The 24,675-nt window shown below is 38.3% G+C and overlaps 1 protein-coding gene across 1 annotated transcript in view; it reads left to right on the top strand.

Annotated features, from left to right (window-relative positions):
- The window catches only part of FRAS1 (Fraser extracellular matrix complex subunit 1), a 461,949-nt gene that overhangs the window by 142,941 nt on the left and 294,333 nt on the right, over positions 1 to 24,675 (top strand). The window contains exon 3 of the mRNA XM_032149306.2: positions 23,480 to 23,587. Coding sequence (XP_032005197.1) covers positions 23,480 to 23,587 — 108 coding nt within the window. The remainder of the gene's footprint in view (positions 1 to 23,479; positions 23,588 to 24,675) is intronic.

Genomic DNA, 24,675 nt, shown 5'->3' with positions numbered 1-24,675 from the left:
ACTTTTACTTCTTTGAAAGTGGTGTGGAGCAAACCTGGGGATAGAAATGTCTCCATAAATGCACTTATTTATTCCTTGTGTTCATGCCTTTTACTATACGACATTTCACACACTCATGGGGTCAAATGTACGATGTCAACTTAGAATTTCCAACACTGAGCTTAGCACATAATAGGTACTTGAATTCACTGAAATATTGATTCTACTTACTGTGACTCAGCAAATAACAGTGGCTTATGTGCTAAGGTTGAATTCCCTGAGAAATAAGTTCTGGAATGGAAATTGATATACAAGTGTTTTATTGGAGAGTGTTCTTGGGGGGGAAACACTATGAGTATCAGGGAAGCAAAGCTGAGCAGAGACAGAAGGTGCAATGTGACTCAGTCACAACAGAGGCTTCAGCCAATCCCATGGGAGCTCTGGAGTTGGGATGGCGATTCCTAGTTGGCCGTACATCTAGGCAAGGGAGCCAGGGTTTTGCACCTCCTTATGGACTAGTCTCTGGATGCAGGCTGATCCAGGGAGAAATAATATTGTGGGACACAGACCTCTTCAGCCAAGAGCAATTCCTACCCCACAATCCTGGCAGCTGGGAGAAGAAGGAGTATTTCCATCCTGAAGGGAGAGATCTAAGTGGCCTACCGTGATTAGAATGTGGCTCCACAATTTTGGAGACCCAAGTTCCTTCTGTTTTGTAGATCCATACATCCCTTTAGGTTGTATGATCAATAAGGTTTGTCCCCCCATTTGTATTGCAAGGGAAAGGGCAGAACATGAACATATTTCTCCTCCTTCTATTATTCCTTCAAGTGCTTTCCACTTGGGCATGACCCAGAAGTTACACACGCTATTTCCATTGACTTGGCCATTGGCTAAAATGCAGTCAGGTAAACACACCTGCAGCAAAAGAGGCTGGGACATCATTTCTTTATTGTCTGTCTCTATAAAACACAAGTGGAGGAAACCGAATTATAACAGTAGTTATTTGGGGTCTTTTTTCATGTCTTATTTTCCACGTTTTCTGGAGTAAGCACATAGAGCTTTTGTAATCTGGATAAATATTATTAAAATGTATAACAGATATAATTGACTGCTAGGAGAATATGGACCCTTAAAGGGTGATTTTTTTTTTTTACTGGATTCTGTATCAAATATGGAGACTACAGAGAGGAAGAAGTTGATGGACAGTTGCCCAAAATGGCTTTAAATAATTTTTTAAATTAATTAACTCTGCAAACACTAACTGAGCACTCTTCTTGGGCAGGAAATCATTTCCTCTATTGCTTTTGTTCAGTTTTCATTGGTCATCACCTCTGTAACTTCCCAAGATCAAAAGTTAGTCACCTACAAGTGGGGTGCTTTTTCAAGTTAGAAACACTCATGTGTATAATTCTTGGGTCTCAAATGTGCACAGATAACTTTAATAGGTGGTGGGTTCGTTATTTATGGTTGCCACTGAATTTAGCATGGAGCTGGAACTCGGGAATAAGGTCTGTGCATCTTCAGGAAAGTAGTTGGTTCTGGGGAATTTGGTAGGAGGAGCTGACTTTTCTGCTGTGGCTCCTTTTATAGACTGGATTGATGTAGCTGAAAATAGCAGAGGAGTAAAAGGGTAAAAATGTCTCCTTTCTTAAATCTTGCTCCATCTCCTAGCCAGTACACTTGTGTTCTATGACTTGTTTAGGCAAAGGTACTGTTATGTTCTATCCGTCATAAATCTTCTTGCTTAACTTGATAGTATCTGGTTGGGTTAGGAATAATCTAAATTCTGTATCTGTCTTGAAGTTATCAACAAGCCTGTCATAAATTGTTTTGCACATGCACGTTAAACACATAAATCAACTTTTGAAAAATGTTTAAGCAAACATAGAAGTTGAGAGAATGGTATAATGAACCTCATGTAACCTTCATCTGGCTTCAAGAACTGTTAACATTTGCCAATCTTGCTTCATCTGCCTTTCCCATTTTTAATTTTTTAGCTGGAAAATTTTAAAGCAAATCCTTCATTGTATCTGAACATCCTACATACATCTTGATAAAAGCAGCACAGTTTGTGGGTACCTCTCAGATTTATTGAGATCTGCCTGTGAAAAGTGTTTTTGATTTTACAGCAGAAATTTCCCTCAAGCCAATAGGTTGCTTGTGCCAAAGCCAATTAATTTACTCATTCGTAACTGAGAAAAACAGCCCTGTACTGTGTGCAAGTGAGTTGTGCAGCTTTACCTGGCTGTTGCTGGCTGTTTATTTTAATTTGTCTCCATGCACAGAACATTACTAGCCAGTCCTATCTTGACAAGCTTGGATGAACTGAGGGGCCCTTGTCACAGAATTAAGGGACAAAAACCAGCCTTCTTTGCACAAAGGCTATCCTCCCAGTTGTTATGATCTAGGACCATAGTCTGTGTTCCTGCAGATTAATGACTATGTGAAAGGTGTCTTTCCCTCCATCTCTAAAGCAGTCAATCAGGGGCCAGTCGGTAAACCTGCCTTTCTGGATGCTAAGTGTCAAGGTGCAGAGAGAAATGAGGTTTGGGGTACACCTGATGGCTATCTCAGCCGTACTGTGTAATTTGACCCTGGTCTATAAAATGTTTGTTTTAAAAAAATTTTAGTGTGGTAAAATACGTATGACATAAAATTTACCATCTTTATTATTATTATTATTATTATTTTGAGATGGAGTCTTGCTCTGTCACCAGACTGGAGTGCAATGGTGTGATCTCTGCTCTCTGCAACCTCTGCCTCCTGGGTTCAATGAATTCTCCTGCCTCAGCCTCCCAAGTAGCTGGGACTACAGGTGCATGCCACCATGCCCAGCTAATATTTGTATTTTTAGTAGAGATGGGGTTTTACCATGTTGGCCAGGATGGTCTTGATCTCCTGACCTTGTGATCTGCCTGCCTTGGCTTCCCAAAGTGCTGGGATCACAGGCATGAGCCACCGCGCCCGGCCAATTATTTTTAACTGTACAGGTCAGTAGTGTTAAGTGTATTCACATTGTTGTACAACCAATCCACAGAACTCTTCATTTGGCAAAATGGAAACTCTTTATCCTTTAGACAACTCCCTGTTTCCTTCTTCCCCAGTCCCCTGGCAACCTCCATTCTATTCTCGCTTTATGAATTTTACTACTGTGGGTATCTCATATAAGTGGAACCATCCAGCATTTGTCACTTTGTGACTGGCTTATTTCACTCAGCTTAATATCCTCAAGGTTCATCCAATTTGGAGCATGTATTAGAGTTTTCCTTCCTAAGCTGATTGATATTCCATTGTATGTATTGACTACATTTTGATTATCCATTCATCTGTCGACAGACGCTTGGGTTGCTTCCACCTTTTGGCTATTGTGAATAATGCTGCTATGAATGTGGGTGCGCATAAAATATTTTTTAGTGAAAACTGATTTCCCTATTCTGGAATTTAGTGCTTCTTCTTATTTTTGGTGTCTTTCATTGGTTGAGTCCTGTCCTAGCCTGTTATTGTAGAACCTGTAATACTATGTCATTTCTTACAGATCCTGGACTTTTTCTTTCCCTGACATCTGTGGCCACCACTTGGCACAGTGCTTGGGACATCGAATGTGCTTAGTGGATACTTATTAATCAGTGAATGAATGAATGAATGAATGAACACAGTAAAATTAAATGGAAGGGAAACAAAAAGTTGTTCTTTCCCATGAAATTGTTTAGACCTCAGGCTTGTCTAGATTTGCCCTAGAATGCTTCTCTTGCAAATATGTGGCCCATGTTCCCACTTAAATTAACTCAGTATGGATGAATATAACTATTATTCTTTGTATTTTTGGTCAAGATGCACAAACACAACTCATATCTCTTTTGCTGCATTTCTTTCCATAGTTTGAACTTAGTAGGGGCTCAACATATATTCGCTATAAATGATTAAATCAGTGCATAAATACATGCATAAGGGAATGATTTCATGAATGAGCCAACTAAGAATATATTCTTTGTTGAGTGATCTATTTCTTGGAAACCCTCCCCTTCCTTCCCCTCTCCTCTCTTCCCCTCCCCCCCTCCCCTCCCTCTCCCTTCCTCCTCCCCTCTCCTCTCCTCTCTTCTCTTCCTCTCTCTCTCCCTTCTCTCTCTCTCTCTCACTCTCTCTCTCTCTCACACACACACACACACACACACAAGTTGTATTTATGTTAATATTTTACCAAATGAAGTATGATAATTCTGTCCATCCTGGTTTCTCCTCTCTTGGACTCTTAAGAAATTTGATTGATTTTGGAGAATACACACACAGGGAGAGGGGAACTATCTTAGAAGGGTCTATGCTTGAAATACAGCAAACTAGGCTACCCTAAAGCTCTCTTTTTGTGCATAGAGGGTAGAAAGTTTGGAGTATATCTGGAAATATGCTCGCATGTGCTGTGATTTGTTCAACCTATTCTGAATTGGAGAAGAGTAGACTATGCATTTCCCAAGTGCAATATAGTTCATTACGTGAGCATTGCATCACCAAGCCAGGAGTGGACAGTTGCAGATTGTGTGGAGGTGGATCGTCAAGTGCATACTGTTTGTCTTATGATATCTGATTGAAACCTAGGTTCTGACCTAGCTCTTGGATCTTGTCTAATGGCAGATCTGAGAGAATTACTCTGTAGAATGTTTGGATACGCTGTCATTCTGGCTCTACTCTTGAAATTGCAGAGAGTTAGCCCCAGAATCAGTCAAACCAGGCTTCCCAGAGGTATTGAAACAAATGTTGATCCAGCACTGTTCCAAACCCAGAGCCACCCACTTGTCACCTGTGGGAGGGGACAAGAAACCAATTTGTTTGGGAGATTAGTGAGAAGGTGACACATGTAGTTTGCTTGCATCCAAATATTCTGAGTCTGCCTTCTCTGTGTGATTTTCCAAATATAAAATGTGATATTTCTTAGAAAATGATCATTATAACAAATTCTTTATCCTTTCAATTCATAAAAAATGACCTTGAAGTTTACAAAAGACACATTTCTTTCTATTCTTATAGAGGGAACATGGTGTATTTTAGGGTTCATTTTCCCTTATAGAGGATTTCAGCTCCAATAGAATTCAGGAAGTGCTTCTATGGTAATTACATTCTTTTGCTGGTTTTTTTTCTTTCTTATCTTGGAGATAATTTTATTTTTTCATGCTATAAACCAAATGCTATTTAATGTTCTTATTAGGGAAGATCTATTAATATATCAGTGAATTGCAGCCCTACTTATACATCTATTATCAGAGTGAATTACTTGTTTGCTTAAGAATGAAGTTCTACCTCATTTAAGGCCATTTTTGTCTTTTAGCAAATGAATTCTATTTGAATTTTCATAAGTATGTTTTATTTCACACCAAAGACCTATTATTTTAGAAAATCAAAACATTAAAACTTTTTTAAGACGACAGAAAATGTATTATCTGCTTATAAACAGTGGAAGTAGAACCACAAATAATATATTTCCTAATTGCTTTTTCTTTTAGCCATAGCAACAATTGATCATGTGTAATGTAGATATCAGCCAGTTTCTAGGACAGATAATATATATTACTAAACAAAAGTGTATTTTAAAAAAGCTTTGAAAAGAGCCACCTGCCAGACCAGATTGATTAAGCATCTAAATAACATGTTGAATTTAAAATATATTTGTGTAAGATACCTGTTTTTTCATCCTTGAGAAACAATAATAAACTTTGTTGAGAAGGTTGAGTTTTCTCCAGAGTTTACTTAAGATGTCAGGATAAGTAATTGCCTTGCTGCTACAAATTTGGAACTTAACATTTTGTTGGGCCTATTTTTGCTGCCACTCCATAGATAATAAATTTCATGAAGGATTTTTTCATTGGCAGAAGTTAGTTCCTTTTGTTTTCTCTGCAGAAAAAAACTTGCTTTGCTCTGTGATAGGCAGATATCCAAGTACTAATACTTTTCTTTTCAGTCTAGAATCAGGGAATGAAGGTCCATCATTCTCACTGACAGAGGAGATGAGAGTCTTGCTCATCCCATATCCTCTAATACAGCTCAAGGACAGGAACAGGAGCTGGAATTTTATCAGCAGGCTCAAGAGTCAGAGGGCAGTAGTGATGTGGATTGGAGTAGATGATTAACTCTTTGAAGACTCGTCTCATTTTATCATCTCCAAATTGACCAGAATCTTTAACACTGTTCCCTCATTTATCCCTTTGAATGATACAGACACAATCTATTTTGTTGATTCACATTTTCTCCTGCTTTTTCTGATGCAGTAGATTAGATGTTCACGGACTATAGCTTGTGGGCCAAATTCAGTCTATGGGTGGTCAAATTCAGCCAAGAATGGATTTGACATTTTTAAATGACTTAAAAAATCAGAAAAGTATTTTGTGACACATGAAAATGATATGTCAGTACCCCCAAGTAAAGGTTTATTGGAACATAGCCATGCTGATTTATTTACATATTGTCTGTGGCTTTTTCTCTACAATGTTGACAAAGTTGAGTTTACATAGGTGAGTAGTTACAACAGAGACCAAATGGCCCACAATGTCTAGGTTGAGACAAGTCCAGGCAGTTCTCAAAAAATATGTTGTCTACTGTGAGTATAGCTACAATCTTGTTCTTACCTATAGTGGCGATTTTTCTGTATTGTGGAAAAGGAACCAAATGGAGAAAATTTCTCATGTTCTGTATAATCTAATTTCATTAATAGAACAATCAAAGCAATAAAATATTACAGTCCATTCAGACAGTAAATCTTCTAATCTGAAGATGTGAGACTAGTGCAGCCTTTGATTGTATCTACTCTCTCTCTAGCCATTTTATTTAGCAGCTCATCTCAAGAATACAGACATTTCTTATGAATGTTACTATGAACATTTCAAGAATACTAGTAGCATTTTTTTCTTTTTCTTTCTTTTTAAAGAAATTAACACATGTTTATTAAAAAATAATAGAGGCTAGGCGTGGTGGCTCACAACTGACTTTGGGAGGCTGAGGTGGGCAGATGGCTTGAGCTTAGGAGTTTGAGACCAGTCTGGGTGACATGGCAAAACCCTGTCTCTACAAAAAATACAAAAATTGGCCAGATTTGGTGGTGTGCACCTGTAGTCTCAGCTACTTGGGAGGCTGAAGTGGGAGGATGGCTTGAGCCCAGGAGGCAGAGGTTGCCATGAGCTAAGATCACGCCACTGCACTACAGCCTGGGCGACATAGCCAGACTCTCTCAAAATAATAATAATAATACATAACCAGTTGTATTTTTTAACTCAAGAAATGGCAATATAGAATTTATTATAAAGGCTAAATATATCAATTTTCTTTCATGTTTGCCATTAGTATTTTAAGATTTTTTTCCTCCTCTGTAAAACATCTTTACTTATTATAAATACTGTATGTACACAAAGTTAACTTGATGGTAAACAACTTCTGGGCTGATTAATTGATAGTTGCAGTAAAATTACCTGAGGGTTTTTTTGCATATGCATTAGAAACTTTAAAACATTTGCATATGTTCTTTATTTATGCAGATCATCTAAGTAAGATGCCATTTTCCATGTTTGTAAGAGCTAACTGTTAGCTCAGCAATAAACCTGTTGGTATGCCTTAGAAGGGGCCCTCATTCCCCAAATCCTGTTATTTTCTACAAATATACATATATCCTTGCCAAGCTTCATTTATTCTTTGCATTGTATGGCTCACCATCCTCCCATTTTTAGAAGGGGCTCTTAAACCACCTTGTGTGTGTTGAACAGTGTGATTCAGGGACATATTGTCCTACAGAGAGTTTTGCAGCAAACCCTGCTTTGCTAATGAATACTTCCTCTTTCCTACATTTGACATGAGGCTTTTGGACAAGGTCACAACACCCCTGTAAGTCCCATATTGTATGTCAGTCATGGGGCCAAAAATGAATAAAGACTGAAATAGTATATTTTGGATGAAGCCTAGGAAACAAATCATAGTGTTCACTCTGTCTTTAACGGAATCATTCCTCAACTGTACTGGAAGTCTCAGGTTTATCCTCAGTGTGACCAGAGAGAACATTCCCTGTTAACAGTCGGTGTCAATAGCCTTGTATAAGGTCTGGAAGAATACGGGTGAACAGGGCAGAGCTGTGGAGCTCTGTCCCCCTGGAGCTCTGCCCTGGTTCAGTCTGGACTATGTATTACTGGGCTCAAGGAGCTGGTTGATTCTGCTCAGCTCTGGAAGAGTTACGGAGTTATCAAGCCAGAACTTGGGAGGACTCCTGTGGAATCTATTGGAACACCACAGTGGGATTCACTAGGATTCTGGCACTGGTCAGCAAGTGTTAATGGTCCAGTTATTCAAAGTTGCTGGCTGCCCCCCTCTCCTGTTGCTGTCCACTGTGTAGTCACCTGCTTATTTCACGCATGTGCATTTCATCTCACCGATGAGCCCATGAACTTCCCCAGAAACTCATTGTCCTCTATTTCTGTAACAGCTCCTAACCACTAGTGGGGCTTTGCACACAGCGACTTCTCTGTAAATGTTGACTGCAGGGCAGAAAGAAAGGCTAAAAGTTCTTAGGAGAATGTTTGCCTTTGCATGTATATGCTGGCGATGCTAATAAGTCCCAGCTAGACCTGGCAGTGAGTGAGTTCAGGGGCTGCAATTTAATTTTCTTGCTATTAGTAAAACAAACAGTAGGTGGGATGGGTGGTAAGCTTAAATATCTCTGACGCGCCATTTAAACCATCCATCCCACCTGTGGGTTGTCTGCAGCCTGCTCTTTTGTTGAGGTGGGTCTCCTAATTTGCTTTTCAGTCCCTTTCATCTTATCATTGTTCTCAAAGGCACAGCTCTGCAAACCACATAGAGGCCTTTCAACTTCCCTTGCATTTTGTTTTATTCAGCCAATTGACTAGTACTGTCAGCTAATTGGAGTGGAAATGTAAAATGAAAGCTGTATTATTCAGCTGCCAAGCCTCCTCACTTGGCAGGGAGCGGGTGATGCTGGTAATTGTACCAGAAGTGTAATTGCTCTGGGTTCTGCCTCTGGATTTAACAATGAACCCTGGGAGGGTCTTCCTCTGAGACACTTGATACCTGCTTCTTTTCAGTGGCTTCCTGGCAAACAGTCAGGCTGGAAGCAAGTCAAATGAAGCATTTTTGTGTTGTTAAAGAATACAACCAGTGTGTATTTTGCTGACTGCGGGAGTGGATCGCTTGGTCTGAGCACTGAGTCAGTATGTCATTCCCATCAGAACTGGCAGTTAATTTCCTCTTGGTTTGGAATGGGGATGGGATCCACATCCCTGGGGGTGAAGATGCTGAATTCACATGCCAGTTGTGGCCCATCATGCCAGGGCATTCTTGGAAAAATAGTCGAGGCAGAACAGAAGCCCATTTTGTAAACTAGTTATGAATGAGGAAAGGTTTACATGTCTGGAAAGAGTTGAATAGCTTAATGGAAAAATAAGTAAAGTAAAATGTCAATGATTAGTTTATCATTTAAGTTGATCATCTTGGTGGTTTTGGCCCAGGCAGCTTTCTTTTCTTTCTACTTTAATTCATTAATCTAATGACAGTAGTGAACAACACTTTAGGGTAGATTATGTTGGCTTAGTACATGGGAACATATGGTATAGGTACTTCCATTCCTCTTCTCAGCTTAACGCTGAGCCTGCGCAGACAATCGTAATCTTTCCCATTTCACTTGCCAAACAGAGCTTCAGAATCCTCCTCAACATAGCACTTCAGATAACTATTTCCAGGGCTGACATGTGTGATAAAGCCTATTTATTATCTCTGACTTAGAAATTAGATTTCTATAATATTACATTTAATATTATATTTCCATAATATTTCTACTTCGAACCCAAGAAATGGAAATAGAAGCAGCTAAGCAATTCTTATACACTTCCTATTTGCCAAGATGAAAGAGGTTGATTTGAACAGTGTTGTGTAGTTGTGTAGTACAGTTTTATTACTATATTATTATTATTATTTTATGTCATGTGGCTTTATGGAAAGCTTCCTCAAACATTTCCAGTGGAGAAACTGTTTTCATTTCCTTAGAAGCTTAAGATCTTAGGAAGATATTGAGAGTCAGGCTGCTGAGACAGGGCTGGCCACCCTTGAGGATCCCTGATTCCCTCCCTCCCAGAAATCCTTACCAGCTGAAAAAAGACAGGCTATAGGTAATAGTGGCAGCCAAAGTCAATTAAATCTATTGATCAGTGGCTCAAACCTGGTGAAAGCTGTTCTTCCTGAAACCAGTATCACTTTTCATTTGAAAGATCGTGGTCCTTGACGCCAATCAGTCCTACGTTCAAATCCTGGCTTCACCAGTTGTGTGATAACTGACCAGACGTTCTTTATGTTCTTGTTTTATAAAACAGTAGTGGTAATAACTACTTCGTAGTATTTTTATGAGGATTTAATGTCACATATAAATACACATACATATGTATGTATGCAATATGTCTATATATGTAATATGTATATTACACCAATAATATACATGTGTATATATGTGTATGTAATAATTGCTTAGTAAATAGTAGCTATGAGGATGTGTGTGGGCATATAACTTTTGTCTTTTGAGGCAGAGTCCCACTTTGTTGCCCAGATTGGAGGGCAGTAGTGCGATCATGGCTCACTGCGGCCTCGACTTCCCAGTCTCAAGCAATCCCCCCACCTCAGCTTCCTGTGTAGCTGGGACGACAGGTGCGCACCACGGCACCCAGCTAATTGTTTATTTTTTGTCAAGATAGGGTCTCACTATGTTGCCCAGGCTGGTTTCAAACTCCTGGGCCCAAGTGATCCTCCTGCTTCAGCATCCCAAAGTGCTGAGATTACAGGCATAAGCCACTGTGCCCGGCTGGCATATAACTTTTGTAATGATATTTTAAAATGTGGTTTGGGAGATTTTTGTGTTTGATTTTTAAAAAGCAGTGTCTCTGTGGATATCATATTTTGAAAGGTACTGTTTCTAACTTGTTTGCACATTAGTAGTGGTCATATACTGAAATGCACACAAAGGAAGAAATCCAGTGCATGATAAATTGCTTTACAAATTCCATGCGATGGTGTACATTGATGACCTCTCTGAGAAACAGGTCATATAGGATATGTCTGGAGCACAGGAAAGGTCTGAGGATGGATGTCTGAGAGCCTCTGTTCTACCCTGTGAGTGCGGAGCATGGTGCTAAGGAATCTCAGATGTGTTATCTAATATATCCCCCTGACATTCCTCTAGGATTGATTTTGTTATTTTTGTTCTTTTTAAGAAAAAGAAAATGGAGGCTTGGTCAAGATACTTACCTTGCTTATGGTTCTGGAATTGTTAAGTTAGGGAACTATATTTGAACTCAGAGTTACCTGAGTTTGCAATCCATCTCAAGATTATGGACCATGTGGGCTAATCTCTAAATTTCATGGAGGAGGAACCAGAGGCCCAGGGAGGTGGTTTATCTGGTTTACCCAGCTTGGTAAAGGCCGAATCTGGGCCAGAATCCAGGTTCTGACTCCCAGTCCACGGCTCTTTTTCTATACTATGTTCCCTCTCTAATTATTTATTTTGCTTTGTTCCCTAATTGTTTCGGAAGTCTTGCTTCTTTAACTATATTTCCAGCTCAAGAGCAGATGTAAAGGACCAGGTTGTAGTCTTCTGTAACTGGGTTAGATTTTATTCATCTATATCTTCCACATTGCTTACCATGTGATAGATCCTCAGTAAATTCCTGATGCCTTGAATTCTTCAAGAATTTAGAGTCTAAAATTCTATTTTGAATGAGGCATAAATATATATAAATACACATATTGGGGTTTATTCTTTAAGACATTCAGTTCATACTTGATAATAATGGCTCTCAATGTTATTGGATCCACTGCTTTGCCTTTATCCAGTCTGACAATTTTTATCTTTTAACATATTCCTGCATTATAATTATTGAGTAGGTTTATATCTACCTTACTATTTGCTTTCTATTTGTTACTCCTGTTCTGTATCTATTTCCCCTTTCTGTCTTTGAATCAATCCATTTGTTTTAAATATTTCAGTTCATTATTCTTAGCTTGTTAGTTAAACACACTTTTACTATTCCTTTAGTGGTTACCCTAGATATTACAATGTGTCAATCATTGGGTTGAACATTGTATTTACCTCTTCTCAGCCATTACCGTAACCTTTGAATCTCCATTTTTTCATCCATCTCCTATATTGCGTGTTTTTGTGCATTTTGTGTTTATACATATGTTAAATCCCACCAGATGTTATTATTTTTGTTTTATATAGTTATTATTTAGATCTACCTATATATTTACCCTATTATTCTAATTTTCTTCCTACATTACTATGTTTCTATTTAGAGTCATTTTCTTATTGCCTGGAGAACTTCCTTTAGTATTGTTTTAGTTTGGGTCTGAAGGTGACAAATTCTCACCGGTTTTATTAATTTAAAACATCTTAATTTCATTTTCATTCTTGAAAGGTATTTTTCCTGGGTATAGAATTCTTAGTGATTGTTTTCATTCAGCAATTTAAAAATTTGTCTTCTGAGTTCTGTCTTTTTTTTTTTACATGTGGAGAAGTTAGCTATCAGTTTCGGCATTTTTATTTGAAAATAATTTCCTACCCCTCTGTGGCTTTAAAGAGTTTTCTCTTTGCTGTTCATTTTTAGCAGTCTTATTCTGAAGTGCTTAGGTGTTGTTTTCTTTATTATTCTGATCAATATTCATAGCAATTCTTGAGTTTATGGCTTGATCTTGATATTTTTCTTCAGTTTTAGAAAATTCTTGATCATATTTTTTAAACATTTTGTTTCCGCCCATTTCTGTCATTTTGTCTTTAGAACTCAATCACCCGTTTGTTAAACTTTGTAATGTGTTCCATGTGTCACTAACACTCTTTTCTGTGTTTTTTATCCTTTTGGTTTTTTCTGCTTCAGTTTAGATATTTTGTATTGACTTATATTCATATTTGTTTTCTTTAGGTATAGCCAGTCTGCCATTAAGCAAAATTAATTTTATTTGTTTGACTTTTTGTGTTCTAGGATTTCCATTTAATTGTGTTTGTAGATACTGGTTATCTGTGGCAATATTAGTAGTTATTTAACATGTTTCAAGATATGTATCTATTGTCTTTCATTATCTTCATTAATTTCTGAATAAAATAGAGTACAGTCTTTCCTTGACTAGTTAAGTCCCTGGATAATTCAGTGTATGTTATTACATCACGGTAAAGTACTTTGGGTTTATATGTAAAATAGAGTTAGGATATATAATCAGATTTTTCACTGACATGAATGTCTGGACGTTTGAAAGTCATGTGAAACTGGGACACTTTTTCTTGGTGCAGTTATGTCTTACTCATTATATGACATCTAGAATTTAGGACCCCTGTTCATTAAATGCTAGAATCACCTCTAAACCAGCAGTCTTCAAAGCAAATTTTTAAATGCCTCTTGAGATGGTATAGCCTCATGTAGGAGACCTGATTAACGTTACACCATGAGGCTGAGTCACTGGCAATGAAACCTTGAACTCAGGGCCTCTGCCAGGTTTAGAAACACACTTAGTAGGATGTGGCTTTACCTAATTGAATGTGAGTGTTAGTACAATTCTCAGCCATTTAGTGGATGGCCAGTTTAACTGGCCAAGGGGCTGGCTAGAGGAAGAGTTAGGGATTGAGAAGATGCAGCAGAGCTTTAAATGATATGACACAGCTGTGGCATGCCAGATCACAATAGCATTGGCCTGGCATTCAGTTAGAAGTAGAGAAGCACTTTTAGAGCAAAGGTCTTGACTGATATATTAATCTAGAAGGCAAGATCTCAAACAGCATAGATTGAAGATGGCTATTGCAGCAGCAAGGATTTTCAAGGGCAGCATGTTGAACTTAATGCTGTCATCTGTGTATCCAACTTTTCAGCAATGACATCACAAAATAGTTAGCAATTCTCTAAATTTGAGAATATTTGCCCATCTATCCATCCATCAACTCATTCAAAAACATTAAGTGCCTGCTACGTTTTAGTCACTACAAGAATACAAAGCTACCTATATATAAAGAAATTGTCCCTACTCTTGGGAAGGGAGAGAGAAAAGTCAAAAACTAATTATAAAATGAATGATAATGATCTAGTGGAGGAAGACGACAAGAAAATAAATAATTTTAATATGAGAGATAATGGCATAGCTATAATTTAATTTCATGTGCAAATATTTTGAATGTTTACTTTTTTCTCCCATTTCCCTTAGGAATATGAAATGAAGTCTCTGGGAGCTGAATTAATAGAGAAAGAAAGAAATTATAAGCTTAAGCTACAGTAAAGTCTCCCTAATATCTGGATTACTTAAAGTGGAAAGATGAGGCACATGTTTTACTCATAATGGAATTTCTGTGGTTAACATCTCTAGGAATTTATAATGGTTAATCTGTCATAGGGGTTCTCTTAGATCAGGCTCTCACTATTACAGGATTATGTTAGAACAAGCGGAAAACTGGGTGTAAAAAATAGAACAGTGACAGAACTGAGTCTGTATTTCTATTGCTTCAGAATTTGGAATGAAGAGGAGCACATTCTCTGGGTATTTTATTTTATTCTATATTTTGAAGATATCCTATTTTGTGTGTGTATGTGTGTGTACCACTCTAGAAGTATAGTTTCTATAGCACTCAGTAGTGGAATATGTACAAACCTTTAAGCAATGGAAAAGTTATCTTCTTATCTTGGAAGCAGGAAATTCCAGCAGAGATTTTCTATAGCTCTAAATGCTACACCTACTCCCCCTGTCACAGAAAATATTGTGATCAACAGACTTAGATTGTGGCAAGTGACCAAGCTCATAGCTAACATTTATTGAGTACTTCCTAAGGACAAGTCACTGTGCTAATACAAGTACATTAGCTTATTTCATCTTTACTGTCACCTGATTGAGTCCAATCTTATTCTTAGTTTGCATATTAGGAAACAGAAACTCAGAAGAGCTAAGAGATTTGTGTGAAGTCCTAAAGCTAAGAAGTAAATGAACTTGTGTTTGAACTGAAGTTTACCTATTCTACCATTTTAGCATTGCTACCTGACTTAGTGTGGTATATAACCTATTTTCATAAATCAAGCCTGTGGGTATGGAGGTGGGTTTGGTGGGAAAAACATAAGCTTTAAAATCAAATGGACACTGGTTGAAATATAGGCATTAATACCATCAGTTACAAACTTTGGGACATTACTTAACCTCTCTGAACCTTGGTTTCCTTGTCTGTAAAATGGAAATGATAAAATCTATCTCAAAGGTTTTAGGAAGAAATAAAAAGGTGAAAATGCCAAAGAATCTGGGACCCAGAAGTTGCCCTCTTTGTCCTTGTTTTTTTTTTTTTTTTTTTCTTTGTAAAACAAAACTGAGAGGACTAAGCTTGGCTTTGTGGAAGCAGGTGGAGCTTTGAGACATGAGGTAAGGGAATATTTACTTGGTTAAGGAGGCAGAAAAGGCCTCTCCGAGGAAGTGATATTTCAACCGAGACCTGGAGGATGTGTGGAAGTTAGATTAAGAAGGGTGGGAGTATGCTGTTGCAGGCATGCGAACATATTGGGCAAGTAAGTCACTTAAGCTTCACAGTCCCTTTATCTGTAAATGTAGGCAGCACTGCCCTAGTGTGTCCCACCTGGGTAGTCTGTTAAAGTCAGAGAGTAGAAGTAAGAGAGATTTGAAATGGTAAGACTGCTATACAATATAAGGCATTGTTATTGATATTATATGATAACAGCACAGAATTTAAAAAAAAAAAAAGGCTGGGTTTGAATCCCAGATCTAGCCGCTCCTATTAGCTCGTAATAGCTGAGCTCTGGACAATTCACTCTGCCTTTTTGCACCTTATTCCCTCATTTATAAAATCAGAGTCATGATGTCAGTTTCACAGGACGCTGTGAGAAGTTGTACCATCATGAGTATGTGGAGGACCTGGGAAGCACTTGGAGGTAGCTTGTCCCTTTCCTTCCGTCTCCCTGCCTCCACCCTTGGCACCATACTATTCTAAGACTTCTGTACCAAAGCATGATGCTAACTTACTATGTTGTTCAGGGTCTTTTGCACAAAAACATTTTTAAGCTATAATTAGCAGCAATCTTTTCATCTGTGATTCACGCTGTTGTTTCTGTATACAAGTTGATACTCTTATAGCTATGCCTTCAGGTTTATCATTTTAAGACAGCTGGAGGAGGAGATCAGGTACAAGCTAATCATGCCAGGATGCTGAAATGGGAAACTACTTAGGTTTTTGATGTGTAAAACAAGAAACTCCTTAAGGGGGTATTATATGAAACAAGCCTTTGAAATAGGTCTCAAACAGGAAGTGGATCACAATTTTGTTTTTTAATTAACCTGTATTTGCTCCTCCTGAAAGGAGAGAATTTAATGTAAATACAAAGTCTCACATCTTTTCTTAACGGTAAGTGTCCTCTGTTCCTTTTTATTTGGGACAGGATGAGGAGCTTTACATGAACTTTAAATTGAGAACAAATGGAAAAGGTATTGTTTATCTAAGGTGTCTGAAGAAGGGCACTTGGGGAAAGAATTGCACTCTAAAATAACCTTATGAAAGTTATTGATTCATTTCTTTATGGTTCCCTGACAAACAAGGACCATTATTTCTGTGCCCGAATGGGAGCTGGGTCAAAGAATCCTTTTTTATAGATTATCTTTCCTGAAAACCAGACTTGTCAGGAAAATGAACCTCCAGAAATGAAGACATGAGACTTAGTTGAATATTGCATACTGTTCCCTGCTTTGAAGGGCAAGTAGGAAACATTGTTAATTTTTAAAAATTTTACTGAGTACAAGAAGGTTTGGGGATAGCTCAGGAAATTTAGATAAATTGCTACTGTTATGTATTTGCTAAGTGGTTTTTATTTAAATTCCCTCCTCCATGACATTTCAACTCTGTAGTCCAGAGTCTATCTACGTATAGTAGACTGGGGAAAAAAGCATAACATTTTTTGTTTTTTTACCTTATATTTCATTTTACTGTTACTATTTTTTTGAGACAGAGTCTCACACTGTTGCCAGTGCTGTAGTGCAGTGGCACGAACTCGGCTCACTGCAACCTCCACCTCCTGGGTTCAAACGATTCTCCTGCCTCAGCCTCCTGAGTAGCTGGGATTACAGGCGCCTGCCACCACGCCCAGCAATTTTTTTTCTATTTTTAGTAGAGACGAGCTTCACCATGTTGGCCAGGCTGGTCTCAAACTCCTGACCTTGTGATTCACCCTCCTTGGTCTCCCAAAGTGCTGGGATTACAGGCGTGAGCCACTGTGCCTGGGCACCTTATATTTTAAAAGTAACTTCAAAAGATCACATAAATTATATATATATAAGTTATATATCTTTGTTGTTGAAAAATGGAAAATACAGATAAGGATAAAGGAAAACAAAAAATCATCTGGAACTCACACACAGAATTATCTACCCCTCACTTGCTGGTGTATATAATTCCATGGTTTGCTTCTATGCACATAGATATATTTTTATTGCAAAAATATTATATCTACATACTGTTTTATAACTTGAAAACACAGCTTTTGGGGAGCTTTATTCTTTCTCACTTTTGGTCTAAGAAGCCAAGGGAATTTAAAATGAGATGAATTAATCAATAATTAAAGTAGGGTTATTACACCATTTAGATGAAAGAAAATTTATGTTGACAGTTGATATACTGCTCTTTAGAATTCTGTAAATAATCCCCCCCAGAAATTTGAGTACTTATTAAAGATATATTTATTGTTTATTATTAGCATTAATCAAATATTCTGTAAATACTTTCCCAAGTGAAACAAGTTGTTTTTTTTTTAAAGCACCTTGCTATTACTTTGAGATATTTGGGGATGGAGGCATTATATTATTTGCAAGAACATTTTATTCATATATTATTAAAAATATTAAAAGCTGTTTACAAAGATATTTTGATTGCTTTTTAGGCTTGTCATAATCTAATCCTTTAATCTATCTTCTAGTGAAAAGCTATTTTAAGAGTATTTCTTTTGCTCAGTGGGTTAGATTGGAAAGGAGGATTTTAAAGTGTCGGAATTGCAATAGCAACATGGAAAATCTGTAAAACTTAGTTTACAATGTTATTACTTTGGATTTTATGGCTTTATCCAAAGTTCTAGCTGTTGAGGAACTCTAGCTTCCCTGCTTTCATAAAGCAACTTTATGTGACCATATAATTGATTTGTAAAGATTTAGACCTGAAAAACATGGCCATCTGTCCAGGCCTTGGTAAAGGACTCATTTTACTTAAAATTAACCATAACACGTTATTTAGTTCCATAGAGATATTAATACAAGGAAGATTTTTTGTTGTTGTTGTTTTTGAGACAGAGTCTCACTCTATCGCCCAGGCTGGAGTGCAGTGGTGCGATCTCGGCTCACTGCAAGCTCCGCCTCCAGGGTTCATGCCGTTCTCCTGCCTCAGCCTCCCAAGTAGGTGGGACTACAGGCGCCCGCAACCGCGTGCAGCTAATTTTTTTGTGTTTTTAGTAGAGACGGGGTTTCACTGCGTTAGTCAGGATGGTTTCGATCTCCTGACCTCGTGATCCGCCTGCCTCGACCTCCCAAAGTGCTGGGATTACAGGTGTGAGCCACTGTGCCCAGCTGACACAAGGAAGATTTTTGATAGGTCCAATACCTAGATGAAGAAAATTTTTCTGTAAACATAGTTTGACATCAATGTAGTAATAACATTCAACATTATAAAGATTTTGTAATGACATCATTTAAACATTGTTTTCTTAAGCTCTCACAACCTATCTGGAGTATCTCAATTCTTATGAATAGATATTTGTGCGGGTAAACAAACTCAGGGTTGATTGTTAATTAATTCAGCCAACATTCAGAAACTGTGCTAAGTGAATTTTGAGATATACCAAGAGGAATCAAATGAGATCTCCTTGCTTGAAGAGTCATAGTCTGCTGGGAAGACAGATATGTAAACATATCAGGAAGGCTTCCTAACCCCAGATACATTTAAACTTTGAATTAACATAAAGAAAAACTATGGTTTTGTGAATGAAAGTGAATAGCCTACTCCATGTTCTTAGAAGATACTGTTTACAGTTTAGTAAGCTGAGTCCAGCGACTGAGGGCTGCTTAAAAGTATAATGGACTCGCTTTCGAGTTTGGAGGTCACTGTCAAAATAATTGAAGTGGAGAGAAGAACTTCACCTCAAGAAGTAAGAATGTTGCATCTGGAGAGAATAAATATGGCTGGCACTTAGAGTCATACCAAGCTTAAGGGAGCACATATAAGCTGGCGTGGCCAACCAATGTCTGGGTCAAAGACATGGCCCATGATTATGACAGCTTAGTGAGATAGAGACTTTTTGAATTTCCCAAGTTGTCTTGAAAACTCAACTTATAGATTCATTTCTCCCTTATTCAGCAATGTTCTGGATCCTCTAAGTGCTAGGGTCCTAATTAACTAATAATTTCACTCTGCTAGGTTTTACTTGTGTAGACTGGAATGAGAAGATGGGAAAGTCAAAGTACTTATAGGACTGTTTTCCCTTTGAGAAAATGAAATAGTTAGAAGACATTTGCTGAATGCCTGTGACATAATAGAAAACATTTAGATTAAAAATAAATTACATTTAATGGTCCCTTAGTAAGCACCAGACACTGTTCACGTATCTTTAAATACAGCATCTCTTTTGATGCTTTCAATAAACTTATTGAATAAGTACTTTCTCATTTCTATTTTACAGATGAGGAACCTGAGCATAGACGTGTTAACTCAATAACAGACTCAGTTAATAAATGGTGTCACCAGGATTCAAACCTAGTCAGTCTGTCTCCAGAGCCTGAGTCCTTAGGTCTCCTAAGAACTCTGTGAACTTGGGCAACTGGTTCAATCTCGCTCATCCTGTTTTCTCATCTGTAAAATCGAAATCATAATAATAGTGCCAGTTTCATAGGGTTGACATGTATGTAAGGGCTTTGTGTAGCATTGACTACAGATACTTTCTCCAGCCTTGCAGGAAGATGGCAGAGGTGGGAAAAGCCACCCTCCCTCTATTCCACAATTGTCCCTGTGATCAGCACTTCCTGCTCCCAGCGTGGGGAGCATAAGTAAGTGATCAATAAATAATAGCTGCTGGCTTTGTGAAGTTGTCATTCTTATTTAATCTCTATCCTGAAACCAAGATTGTTTTCTTAAAATCAGCAGGAAACATACTATATTGTGCTTGGGAATAAAATTTGTTTTTCATCATCTTATTATTTTATTTTTTTGAGATGGAGTCTTGCTCTGTCACCCAGGCTGGAGTGCAGTGGCATGATCTTGGCTCACTGCAAGCTCTGCCTCCCGGGTTCACGCCATTCTCCTGCCTCAGCCTCCCTAGTAGCTGGGACTACAGGCACCCGCCACCACGCCCAGCTAATTTTTTGTATTTTTAGTAGAGACGGGGTTTCACCGTGTTAGCCAGGATGATCTCGATCTCCTGACCTCGTGATCCACCTGCCTCGGCCCCCCAAAGTGCTGGGATTACAGGCGTGAGCCACCGCGCCCGCCCCTTTCCTCACCTTCTTGTCGTTGCTCTTAGGGTTGAGAGTAGACTGTAGTAGTCGCACTATTGCCAATTTTGAAGAATGTGCTATAGCAATAAAAAGAAAGAAATTCAGAGGTATTCTAAGCCAAGTTCTGGTGCTCTTATGCTTTGATTCAGTATTTTTGTAAACTAGACATTGGGAATGTAATCTCACCTCAGATAGACTTTACATTTCCTAAATGACTTTGGAGAAGCCCCAGAGTTTGAAGCACATTCCCTGAGAGGTTATGAATTTAGCATTTCTTGACTTTAAAGGGTGATTTTATTTTTTGCTTGGAAATGTTGTGTATATCCATGTAAATCTACACCAATGTTGGTATATTAGTCTTGGTTCTCCAGAGAATCAACAATATATTCATATATGTCCTATTGGATATCTCTCTAAGACAGAGGCAGAGAGATTTATTTTAAGGAATTGGCTCATGCGATTGTTGGGACTGGCAAGTTCAAACTGTATTACAGAGCAGGTCAACAGTCTGGGAACTTGGGCAGAAATGCTATATTTTAGTCTTGAGGCTGAATTCCCTTTTTTTCCAGGAAACCTCAGTTTTTGTGGTTAAGGTCACTAACTGATTGGATGAGTCCACTCATATTATGGAGGGTCATCTCCTTTGCTTAAAAGTCAACTGATTGTTCTTGGTACTGTCCTCTACAAAGTACCTTCACAGCAACATTGAGACTAGTGTTTGACCAAACAAGTGGGCACCATAGCCTAGCTAAGCTGGCACATGAAATTAACCATCACATTTGGTTTCTGCCATTTTGTGTGAAAATGTCCATTGCTAGCATCCACCAGTTTCCTAGCTCATCTCAACTCTAATTGGATGTTGGTGTTCTGAAGACTCTGTCAGGAGCTTGGAAACTTATCTTACTCTTCCCTAAAGTATTTTAGTAGGACTTCAACTACTCGTGGACTAAGGAAAACAGGGTGAGAAAGTTTAGAAAGGAGGGAACAGGCCTCCTTTAAGCAACTTAGGAGCCATGAACTCTTGCTTCTTAAGGATCTATAGTGTGCCAGGCCAAGGATAGTTCCCACTTCAGGCACCCACAGTCTGGTCCAGCAAGGCTAACAGGAATATAAATGAGTGCAATAAAGTGTGACAGAGCCAGGTTCGGTGGCTCATGCCTGTAGGCCCAGCACTTTGGGAAGCTAAGGCAGGCAGATTGCTTGAGCCTAGGAGTTTGTCACCAGCCTGGTCAACATGGTGAAACCCTGTCTTTACAAAAAATACAAAAATTATCTGGGTGTGGTGATGCATGCCTGGAGTCCCAGCTACTTGGGAGGCTGAGGTGGGAGGATCAGTTGAGCCTGGGAGGTTGAGGCTGCAGTGAGCTGTGATCATGCTACTGCACTTCAGCCTCGTGACACAGTGAGATGCTGTTACAAAACAAAACAAAACAATGGTGTAATAGTGCATGCACGAAAAAGTGAGGTCACAGAGGGGTAGTGAAGAGCTATACCTGAATGGCAGTTAAGGGTTAGGAATGATTCATCTCTGAGGTGTCAAGACTCAGAAGAAGCTTCTTAGTTGCAAACTCTTCTCAGGAAGTCAGGGAAGAGTAGGAATCCAGGGGAGAATGAGATATGAGACCAGGAAAGAGGAGGCTGGGGTTGTCCAATAGGGTTGACCAAGTTGTTAAGGCCGGGGAGATAGGTGAGGATCAGATTATGCGTTCTGAATTTTATCTCATTGGAGGTAAAGATGAGCCATGAAACAGTTGCATTGATTGATTGATTGATTGATTGATTGATTGACTGGCTTTGAGTTTTTTAAAAAATTTTTTATTTCAATAGATCTTTTGGGAACAGGTGGTTTTTACATGAAGTACTTTAGTGATGATTTCTGAGATTTTGGTGCACCCATCACCTGAGCAGTGTACACTTTTAAACCAGAAAATAACATGGACGGCACTCTTCAAAAAGATTTAGTGTTTGAAATTTAGCCAAACAGTATGGCTGCTTTCAACTCTAATAGGAAGTTGGGCTAGGAAATCTCTGGGAAAATGAATCTCAGTACAGCCCATGGGATCTTTAGTGTTTCAATTTGAAGTCATCAGAGCAGCCTTTCAATGGACAGAAACAGATTTCTGTGGAAGCTGTGACATAGTTGGTTTCAAAGTTACTTCAAAATGGGCACAACTGTAATGTGGATTCAGCATGAGGGAAGGTGAGAAATAGGGAAGGAATTTCTGAGACCCTTAACTGAGCCAGGGTTCACTTTTCTGTTTGTGACCATTGTTTTCCTTTCTAATTTGTGGAGTAATAACATAGTAACATTAACATGTTTATTTAATTCTCTCATGTTCATGACCCCAAATAATTTGTGAGATCCTTATGGATACTGCCCACACTTATGCTTCATTTATACCTCAATATGCCCAGCACCCAGCCAGGCACAAAATAGTCACTCATACATGTGTTGGTGCATCTGTCTTTAAAAATCCAACTACTTACTCAAATCCTTGTTTCTGATGAATGTTAGATGATGAAGTAGCAAAGAGCTGAAAAATGAAGCCTGTGGTGCTTATAGTATCTAGTGGCGAATACTGTTTTTAGGATGCTGGTTAGTGCTAGCCAAAAGTGTCATTTTCCTTTAAACATGCTCCAGTGGTTTCTGCTAGTTAGCAAAGCGAAACTTCAAGTCAGGGAGCAACTTGTCCTCCTGTGGTTTCAGGCCAATCGATGATTTTTACTCCGGGTATTGACAGCTCTCTGCCGCATCCCCTTGTCTTTGGCTACGTGGGTTGACTGTTGTGAAATGGATTATACTGATTATATTGCCTTGTGGGGTTTAATCAGCACCCAGCAAGTACTGTGTGTGGTGTGCCTGTGACTTTTCTTTGTCTTTTAATTGTCCAGGATGTGGAACTATTGATGGTGCAGCTTTTGTGTGCTCATACCTTGACTGATCAGTTTTTAAATGAGAGCTTATGCTTCTTTGCAGGATGCCACAATTTGGAAGCCCGATTCATGCCAGAACTGCCGTTGCCATGGTGATATTGTTATCTGCAAACCTGCTGTTTGCAGAAACCCTCAATGTGCCTTTGAGAAGGTACGGTATCCTAATTGTGTCCTAAATGTATTGGTAAAGTCAGTGAAGGGTCAGGTTTTTGGATCATTTCAGACATCTGTTTTTGACATTTATTCTAATCTCTAATTGGAAGCTTAATGAAATGCAGAAGAGAATTTAACGTATTGCATCTAAGAATATCCTAATTTCCAGAATTTTAACGTATCATATCTAAGAACATCCCAATTTCCATTTATTGGGCGTTTACTCTGGACCAGGGACTTGGCTTAAGGTCCTAATAATGTTATCCCATTTAATATTATGTAGGGTAGGTATCTTTATCCCCACTTTATAGATGAGGAAAGTGAAGCCTGGAGATTTTAAGCAACTTAACCGTGATCATGCAATTAATAAACTGCTGCCCAGAGATTTTACCTCAAGTCTGACTGATGCCAAAGCTACTGACATTAACTTCAACATGCATGAACCATCGAATGGATTGAAAGTCAGAACTGACTTATTGAAAAAGATTTTCTAAAAATATCATTTGAGTCTGCCACTGATTGTATTATTGTGCTACCATTGGGCTCCCTAGGAACATAAGCAAGTCTTTGACTCAATAAATCTCCTTGTATTTGACCAAGTCTATGATTGGTATTTTCTCCCTTCCCTTCTGTTAAAAATTTTCAGTTTTTTTCTGACTACACATCTATTCTGTTAGAATAATACTTTTTCTAGTTGCTGACTCTTTTCTTTTTAAAGTGAATCTATTTTTGAAAAAACCTTAAGCTTTAAATTTGAACTTTTGAAACTCCCAGGACAAGACCAATTATTTTATTCATAATTGGACAAGACCAATTGTTTATTCAGTCAATTTAAAAAGTTTATTTTTCTCGTTTTCGGCTCCCTCCAATAATTAATCTTGAGTCTTTATGCCATCTAATGCTAATAAGGTTCTGTTTGTACCTGACACTGGAGTGAAGGTATGCCTTTAAGAGTATTCCTTCATTTCTGCATGAGTGTATTCCTGAGAAGCTGGGGGTACTTGAAGTACTGGCAAATTTGATAAGATTTTATTGTATATTATGGAGCTTTATGTTTATAGGGTAAACATTCCTAAAAAAAAACCA

This window comes from Hylobates moloch, unplaced genomic scaffold (genome assembly GCF_009828535.3).
Source record: "Hylobates moloch isolate HMO894 unplaced genomic scaffold, HMol_V3 SCAFFOLD_2, whole genome shotgun sequence".
NCBI lineage: Eukaryota > Metazoa > Chordata > Mammalia > Primates > Hylobatidae > Hylobates > Hylobates moloch.
Note: the sequence above shows the minus strand (reverse complement) of the source record. Positions and strands in the feature narration are given on the sequence as shown.